This window comes from Echinococcus granulosus (assembly GCF_000524195.1).
Source record: "Echinococcus granulosus chromosome Unknown EG_S00097, whole genome shotgun sequence".
Lineage (NCBI taxonomy): Eukaryota > Metazoa > Platyhelminthes > Cestoda > Cyclophyllidea > Taeniidae > Echinococcus > Echinococcus granulosus.
In genome coordinates, this window is record NW_020170477.1 from 16,184 (window position 1) to 25,903 (window position 9,720).

The window sequence follows — 9,720 nt, forward strand, 5'->3', positions numbered from 1 at the left end:
TCTCGATGATTGCGGCCTTCCCTATACTCACTTGAGCGCACCAACATCCCCGTATAAGAGGCACGTTCGAGGGACGAATCAACGTAATGAAGCTCTGCATTGGTTGCGAAAGTCATTTCAGTTAACCGGGCAATCCGGACTCAAGTTAGTTTGCCATCTGGAATCCATAAATACCTGTAAAAAAAACTATGGGAATGCTTTTATATAAAATAGGTATTTGACTTTCATTTTGAGGCAGTCGCTTACAGACGTAGCGGAACTATTTTTAAACATTTTCTGACAACTTGGGGTAATGTTTCACCATGAGGTAAATTCTATCCAAAAAAATCTTTTAATAGGCTCTCTCTGCCGATGCTTATGGAGCGACTGCAAACTGTTGGGGATAGAATTGCCATATTAGGAATACGAGGTGCAGCATCCCCGTCTATTCATGACTTTGCGTTACCATAAATTACGATCGTCGAAAATAGCACCACACGTGTTACCAAGGCTTTTATTTAAAAAGTTTTATCGAGTCCTTGGTAAACCTTTTCCTTAAAAGCACCAATTTCGTAAAGAATTTTGGGGAAAGGGATAAAGTACTATTCAAAGGATTGCTTTAGATACAAACACCTAAAAGAAAAGCAGCATGGTCTGTAGGTTTGCTGCCTTTATCTGACTGGAGGGATGCGTCACCGATCCCCTGTTGACATGGCAGACTTTACAGTCAATCTCAACTTGGTTTTGCAACACCCAAGTGCCCTGTTTGGTGTCAAAATTGTATCCGAACAAGAGGGTGTAGTACCTGCCGGCCTTGGTTTCAAAAAGGCTTATGAGTTGGAGCCTAGAGCTTGCAACTGCAGGGAGGTAAGAGTTTTTGCGATAATCATTTTACCTTCCCTTAACTTTGGTTTAGTGGTTGTGCTGCAAAGTATCTAGATTACCTTTGTTTCTCCTTGTTTGGCATACGAATTCAGCTAAATAAGCTGCAAAAGTTGTTGAGCCATCTGCCACTGAGAGCTTATTATTTAGGCTTAAGTACGAAATGTCCACAAGCTGCAGTGCCTGCCTTCTTTCGTGTAATATTTTTGTATTACTACTTGATAGATCAGCTACAATTTTGCCTGTAAATCCATCCAGATAATGAATTTGGCAAAGTTTATCCTAGTCACCAGAAGTTCATTTATTTTAATATATTGTATGAACTTGTGACAAATAGATACCATTGTTGAACATTTTTAACTCCTAATTCTACTAAGAACCCTTATGCAAAGCACCGGATTGTAGGACATTCACGGAGATTGTTGACGTGAATGCACTATTGAATTCCTAATTGACCATCACTTAACATGATGGTCTGAACTGGATTTTGAGTAAGACTTATCCTAGTTAATCACTTTCACTGAGGAACTCTGCGTTTAAATTTGTCATTAAACCATTGACTACTTTAATTGAGGGAAATGCCAATTACACTGCAGCGGAGCAATAGTGTAGCGTAATCAGCTGCTTCGTACCCATGGTTCGAGTAGAGTACGGATATGATGATATCTTTATTTGAGCAGTGATATGTACACATTTCTCTGTATTACTGAAATAGTGCTTATATCTAGGTAGGTATGTGCAAAAAAATATTTCTATGTTAGTTAAAAGAGTTTGCAATGAACAATCTCACTTCAACTAATGAAATCGTGTTTGTTGCTGAGTGCATGCATGCCATGTGCCAGAAGAGTCGATGGATTACACCCTGCTGATGCGCTGATGAGAATTTGTGATTAGAAATGGAATATTTTGCCTCTTTAATCAGTCGATCATAGGATTGGCTAACCTTCAAACAATCCACTCACTTGGCCCATAGGGTTAGTGCACGTTGCTAATTCGTCATAACGAAAGTTGCAAATACTGCCAAAATTGTAAGCAGTAGTGGTAAAACTATGTCAAGTTGCATTAAATTGCCTGATGCGAAAAATTATTCGTCAAAAGTTGGGTTTACTTACACCAAGGCTTGCATTTGCCTGCTATTAGTGGGCTTTGGTGTAGTAAACAACACCGGACTCCATTTTACTTACTGGCACAGCATTCCACTAAGAAGGCGGTACTTAGGTAATTCAGTACATTTGTTGTGCGAAGCACTTTATGCTCCTCCTCTGAGCAACTTCACCCCTCTGTCTTACGTGGGTATGTTTAACCTTAAAATAACTTGAACCAGGATCAGCGGCGTCTTACAGATATCCGATCCATAACGGCAAGAGAAGTGGTGGTGTCGGAAGGAGCAAAGCTTACTTTCAGCCCGCGCAAGCTATGTTTTCATTTTTACAAATAAAGACGAATGCCATGAAGTAGCAACTAGACGCTTTTTTATCCAACTTTCTCCAAATCTGCCTTACCAGCCAATACAAGTCAAATGACAACACTATAACCGTTTATTATGCTTCCCCTTTAATGAAATTCCTAGACTGGGAATTTTTTGGTGGCCACTTGCAACTGTTGAATGCAAGATTAGAACGAACAACACAAATCTGCATTGATTTTTCTCACTATGCACCTCACTCAATATATTCGGATTTTGAACTGCTTCCTCGACTGCTTTGGTGAATCCCAATCTTTGCATGCATCCCACATCAAATGGAACAGAAGACGTATCCTTAGTAGTCGAATGTGCGTAAATTTACAAATTATGCTGGCTAGGGCTGCTGAGATCAGAGACGCATAAACTTAAAATTGGAGCAAGTGAACAAAACGACAATAATTCATCTCTTGAATCATGTGCAGCAGCGCTACTGAAGCGAAATTTATTATTGTGCTACATAGCAAGTGTGCCAGTGTTTTTAATCAGTAAATGTTTAAGTGAATTGCAATTCCATTATAGTTGGGTTAAGTCTACGTTTGAGTACGCCAGCACCTCTGAGGTACAGAAGCCGGATTAGGCCTGTAACCTCTCAGTTGTTCTGCCATACTACTGTGACTCCTTAAAACTTCAAGGAAGCCTCGGATATCCAAGTAATTGCAGAGAGGAGCTAAAGTGATGTGTACGCAATCTACATAGTAAGGCATATTTGCATCCTTTAAAGCCATCCTGATCATCTCATATGGCAGTTTTTCTTCGGAACTAAATTAGAATTGTGAGTAATAGATAACCGGTTATTTTCCCATAGAACCATTATTATGTAGACTTACTTTAACGGGAGTTCAGAAGTGAAATGAATTTTATGGTTCAAATTTACCAACTATTACTTGCACTCATGCATGTGATATTATATTCACATCGTACTGTAATCCGTATGTGTTTGAAAAAACCTTTCAGGTGTAAAAGCGGTGGGTTGACGCCAACCATGTGACGGAGCTCCCACCTTTAGCCCCGTAAGAAGGAAACAAACGTCCATCTTCTCTACGCCTTGGCAGATCATAACCCCCAATATCACTGCTCAAGTAATGATATGCACTTCCACGCACTCTCCTCGTTCCATGGATGAAAAACAGCCTAATCGGTTTCAGTACTGCTTCGCTGCCATTTGATCGGCTCTTCAATCGAAGTAGACATGCTTCAAAGACGGATTTAAATGTAAACCCTTTTCCTTTACACAGCTATATTCAACCGTGGATCTTACTCCAGTTTTTACTTTGGACTGTTAAGGGGGATTTTGCATTGCATTCGTGTAAAAATCCTTAAAAATTCATCAAAATCCTACTCTTTGAAAGAGGATTCTTTTTAGTTACTAAGGATTGAGATTATTAAAAAGAAAAATTGTGTATTCATGCAAAAGAAATTCATTAAAAGCCATGAATAAGTTACTTCTAGAGAGAACATTTCCCAAAACTTTGTATCGATGCATTTACAGACACAACAATATGCAATGAAAAAAAATATTTTAAAAGTGGGAGACTAGAGCAGCAGATACTGGACGATTTGTACAATAGTCTCATAACATATTCATAATGGTAGCTGGCCCGATCACTTGTACATCCTGGGTGGCTGATTTTGTATGCCAAACAAGGATCTATAAGAATAATCTGCATGCATCATTACAAATCCACTGGTTCAAAGTTAATCAAGAAAAAAATGTGTTACAAACAGGCTAACCTTCCTGCAGCCATCAGCTTTTGGTTCCAACTCATAACCATTTTTGAAGCCAAGCCTCAAAAGTATTAGACCTTCCTGCCTTCCGATAGTAGTGTCGTCAAACAGGGCGTTTGGATATTCCAAAACCACGTTGAGATTGACTGCAAAACCTGCCATGTCAATAGGGAACTTCCGATTGGGCTCCCAATTAGTCCAGAAGTCTGATATCTTGCTGCGATCGTTAGGATTGGTGATGCATCCCTCCCAGTTAGATGCAGCTATCATGCCCACGGGCCATGTTGCTCCTCTTCTAAGTGTTCGCATCTAAAACAATTTTTGTGAATGACTTTTTCTCTGCAATTCCTTACAGAATTGGTGATTTTAAGTAAAACCTTCCTAACTGCTGAGGAAAATATCTTGTAAATGAAATCCATGGTGAGTCGTGTAACTCTGTTGTCGATGAAAGGAATTTTCGGCTGCCCAAAATCATGCCTAGTTGAGGACAATTCGCCTTTAATTTCAAATGCAACAAATCTATATCCAAACCGGTTTTATAGACATCTGTATGTAGTTATCGTTAAATAAGTGCTATATGTAATCTATTCTTTAGTATATTTTCGATGGCAAAATACCCGGACTATCGCGATGATCACATAATTGGTCACTTCAATGCCGATAATATATCAGAAGTTGGAAAAATGGGACAAAAGGCGACTGTATATACCCACTTCATCAAAGAGATCTGGGTGATAGGTGTTGTCATCATCCGCAAAGTACACGACTCCGGATTGCCCGGTTAACTGAAATGACTTTCGCAACCAATGCAGAGCTTCATTACGTTGATTCGTCCCTCGAACGTGCCTCTTATACGGGGATGTTGGTGCGCTCAAGTGAGTATAGGGAAGGCCGCAATCATCGAGAAATCGAGTCAATGCTCTTAACAAAATTGATTGTTTGAAGTAAACATGGTGGAAATGAGATTGAGAAGTAGAGCAGCGCACTTGACAAAGCTATGATGCTCCTACCTATTTTTGGTCACTGCGTCCTCAACCACTATCCAGTGGACATTGCCAGCAGTGTTTAAAACAGTACATAGGCGTACTAATTCGGGCATCTGGTTTGGGCGTGAGTAGGTCGGTGTGATGACGAATATTGTAGGATGGCGATGCCACCGATACATCAAGGGAGCTGTGCCGATGAGAATGAAAAGCAGCACCAGCATTGTGGGTCGCCTCATTCTTTTCTTTTAAGGCTCAAAGTTGAAATGAATGCAGGTAGTTAAAATCTCTATATCTATAAGGATCAGGGCAGTAAAGGTGATTCGTCAGGCATCGCGATTGGCTAAATTTCGCTGTGTTCTGTGTACTACACGCAGAATTGATGCTGGTTTGAGCTAGTCAAGTATCCTTATTAAGAGCCTTCTGACCTTGTCATTAGTGGTCAGGTTGCTCGAAATGCAATGGCTTAAATCAAATCGTTGATTATAATTCCTGTGGTAGATATTGGTTTCTCATTAGACAATCCAATAATATATTGAATATTGATGGGTCAATTGTTGAATGACTTTTAAGCACCTTCATTAGTTGATCGTCAATGGCGCGTAATTAAAGTCGGCTTGGAACAGCCCAAGGAGAAAACTAAATGATCGCGTTAGGAGGAGTAAATGCTGATGCCATAATGAGTTGGTCAATCGGTTAATTTCTACGCGTTGAGTAACACCCATCTGCCCAAATTGCTCAATGGCTTTTCCTTTACTAATCAGCCTGTTGTGACTTAACAGTAAGATTAGTTACCACAAATCTTTTTTTGCTAAAGTTGTACCTGCTACTAAGTCCATTATTTAACTATCAAGGGCTACTTACTCACGTACTAATTATTTAATTAACCGAAGAAGTGTATCTAGCTTTGCGAAGGTCAAAAGGACTCCTGCTCATGTCACCTAAACCAGTAGTCTCTTAGCCTGCCTTTTAGTTTGTGGTGTATATTCATTTCCAGTGGTATAAATTCTAGAACCTTTGGCTGCCAAATAAATATAAGACTATAACCTGATTACAAATGACGAAATACAGGTGCATATTTAGGGTAATTTTAGCGTAGCTTGCTACTAAGGGGTCTCTTTAGAAACAGTTCTGCATAGGGCTGTTCTTCAAAAAGCTTAGTAATATACAGGAAACCAATAAAACCATCATGCAAGTAGTTTGTCTGTAAAGTTAGCCTTGAGTGAAACTAACCATAAGCTACTTTTAGGCTTTAGCTCCTTGACGGAAAAACCCAAAAAACCCACAGGTAAAGTAGATAAATCAAGAAATCATAATGTTCTGAATAACCAATTGTAATGCTTTGGTGGTTTGTTTAACTCTGCGTTTAACCATGCGGGCATTTACGGCACAGCCGATTGTACTTGCACTCGGCGGTGTGGGCTCCGGGTTATGCAAGTAGCCTCACCTCTTCTGTACGTCAGTAGTACATCTCCTGCCATACTAGTGTAAATTCTTGTGATTTCAGGAAAGACTCAGGAGCTGCATCATAACCTAGGACCTATATAGTGAGTAAACAGGCTTCCTTTTACAATTGTATTTAAACAGTATTATTTGTTTCATTTCTGTTAATATATTGATGCACGTCTGGCAATGTGGAAATCTCATTGAAGTATTTTGCTCATTTGTAATGCCCTCACAAGTCACCATAGTGGCCTTTGATGGAAAGCACAGGTGCCACTAGTTTGTAGGTCATTTGCCCCCTCATCAACACGTATAATAGTTAAATACTAAGCGATAAATTTAAACGTAAGTTATAAAAATGTTGAACTATTAAAATAATCCCAAGAATTTATCAACACACTTAACTCACCCAGATAATTCATCCTGTTGTAAATACGTCACGAATCATTCGAGCGTGATTGTTGATAAGCCAATGAAAATTGTCTAGCTGATAAATCGAGACGTCATCCCGTAAGCTACTTTTATCTACCACACATGTCACACACAATTCTTTCCCCTCACGTTAAAATAAAGGTTACCATAGGAGGATTAAAAGTGTAGACAAACGGAACCATACCAGGGTAGAAAACCAATAGCGACCACATTTGCAACAACCTTGTTCTGATAAAAGCAGTACTGTTCAGCCGATTTCAAATATTGTCCCATGCCTGGTTAGGTAAGTTGTGGCAAAATTGACCCACAGATTTATCAGTTAATCACATGGACTCCGATATGCCTTGTCAATGCTACATGTGGGGTGGATAACCACATCTCCAGATAAACATTTACACTCTCGCTTTCTGCGAGTCTACCTGCCGCACGCCATTCCCTGGAAGTTACATCGCATTCCACCATTTGCACCCTCTATCACTTCTCCCCAGTGACCAAAACGAAATAGAGAAAATGCTATCCATAATCCCACGCACAGCAGTAGGTTCAGAGCCATTCCAAAGACCATACACACAGTTCCACAAATAAGACTGTGCGTTTTCAATGCTTTCACTCCTGCCCATTTGTCGGCTTGGAGGCTCTGCAGAATCCACAACGCACAAAAGATCTCACGTGTTAACCCCATTAGTAAATATAGATCAATTGCGAGCTCACTATGGTACAGGAACTAGGAAATGCTGAGGAAATACTAACAATTTAACTCCTCTTTTCTAGTCTTACTATTCATCCTACATACGATCACTGAGATACTTACTTCCTCTATCGCAAATATCACGAATTCGATGGATCCTTTGTGAATGTTACAGTAGAATAATCTAGCTCTTTACCCACCTCTTAGAAATCAATTCGTCATGTTTAACCTTATAAGCCTACGATGAAGTAAGTCAGCATGTCACCCACCCATATATAATTATATCTGCTTTTCCACTTGCATTGGTTGATTACGCTATTATGCAATTTATTCTAGATTCTCAAGGTAGTGCTCAAATTCTACTGAAGAACTTCTGCTTCTCAGCGAGCATATTAAAATTTCTGCTCATGGCACAAAAAAGTATTCTGACTTATGGGGAACTTAATTATCAGCAGACTACACCACAGCATTTAACATAGGTGTGAGGCCACTTTTAATGCAGAAGGAACATTGACCCCAAAATGCCGCAGACCTATATGACTTTTAAATCTGAGCCTTTCAAATAAGACCGCATTATCTGACACCAATTGTTTCTCACTAAAAAGGACCAAAATCCTTCTATTAATTTTTAAGTTATCTTTCATTTCTGGCCTTAACATAAAGCAGACAATGGAATTGTAGGATTATGCATAAAGCACCTACCTGAATTTCCTCGACATTTGTCTCACCACCTATACCAAATCGCCATTAACAATTCTTCATTTTTACCTTCTTTTAGGTGCAAATGAAAGGAATGTATGAGATATGCGGTGTAGGGATAATGCACGAAGTGGTGGTATCGCTTAAGGCAGTGGTCACGAGGTGCACTTCATGTAACATGAAAGAGGTCCTTCAACAGTAGAGTTCGCACTCATTTGCACACGAACTCCCCAACCTCGTTTATCTCGAGCAACCTATATTTGCGTTAATGAAATCTTGCTTGACATAGACTTAAACACGGGGATACGAAAATCAGTACACAACCAATACCATGTGGAATGCGATTTAAATGGACGTTGTTAATTATATCATTGTGACTTGTTTCGATCTCTTAAGAATTCAGGTACACTATGATGCATACTACGAAGAGGGCATTCTGTAAGGACTTCATACAGTGCACAAACGTTTACGCCTTTACAATAAAGATAAAACTGTAGTATTTTCAACTCTACCTTTAAAATACGTATTTATGATATTAAGGTAACGAAGAAGTCGGCATTCATCTCATCGTAGCCAAGTTAAGAGGATTAAGTATGCTGATATAATTGGTAATGTCTTAGGCAATGCGAGCAATCAAATTAGTCGTAGGTTCCACCGACTCCATCCGAAGCATTCAGTTCAGTGAAGAGTAGAGAGAAATCGCTTTCCATTTGAAAGATGGTGGGTAGTAAGCATAGTGGTGGTCTTAAAAATTACCTCTTTGATTTTGCCGCACACGCTATACCGTATCGTGGTGTCTTAGGCTGTTTGAGCACTGACTCTGTGTTGCACTGTAAAGTAGTGCCATCCACACACATGAGCATTCTCATCGGAGCGGATCTGTGGAGAGGTTGACTCAATTGCCTTGATTCATGTGGCACCACATGGTGTGCCACTCGTGAGTCACTCGACATCCCGGTGCAATTCAAGTGACAACTTCAATAGTCATATTCAGGTAACCGTGATTGCTCACACCTCATTAGGGTGTCAAACAAGTTCAAATGCTTCTTACAAAAAAGTAAAAGTAAAGTGATTGCGTTAAACGTCCACACTTGCCATTGATTATGCAGACATCAATCGTAGACATTGCTTTATGTGATATTGCAGTGCTGAGACACCCACCATCACAACTCTTTGATGTGACCGGAGGGTTTGCAATACGGCATCCTGTTGCGCACTTGTCACTTCAAATGTGAAGCTAATGTCAAAAGTGAATGCAACAGTGTCAGTGCACAAGCCGAGGTAATTACACGAGGACCCCTTTACTCCATATCCATTTAAAGAAGCCTCCATTTCTATGATCAAGCTGACTTGGGCAGTTGGTTACTGGTGTGTGCTCACAATGTGGTTATTCAGTGTTACTAACTGGTGCTTGTGCACAAGTC

The 9,720-nt window shown here is 39.8% G+C and overlaps 2 protein-coding genes across 2 annotated transcripts; one reads left to right on the forward strand and one right to left on the reverse strand. All coding sequences in view use genetic code 11, as the record gives it.

Annotated features, from left to right (window-relative positions):
• Positions 1–666: 666 nt before the first annotated feature.
• On the forward strand, positions 667–3,492 carry EGR_08128 (beta-13-glucuronyltransferase; the record flags this gene model as incomplete). Its single annotated transcript, XM_024497377.1, has 2 exons — positions 667–846; positions 3,379–3,492. The coding sequence occupies 2 exons, from the start codon at positions 667–669 to the stop codon at positions 3,490–3,492; spliced, it is 294 nt and encodes a 97-aa protein (XP_024348173.1).
• A 404-nt stretch (positions 3,493–3,896) lies between these two features.
• EGR_08129 (Galactosylgalactosylxylosylprotein 3-beta-glucuronosyltransferase 2) lies at positions 3,897–5,273 on the reverse strand (the record flags this gene model as incomplete). Its single annotated transcript, XM_024497378.1, has 4 exons — positions 3,897–3,974; positions 4,058–4,360; positions 4,765–4,972; positions 5,062–5,273. The coding sequence occupies 4 exons, from the start codon at positions 5,271–5,273 to the stop codon at positions 3,897–3,899; spliced, it is 801 nt and encodes a 266-aa protein (XP_024348174.1).
• Positions 5,274–9,720: the final 4,447 nt, after the last annotated feature.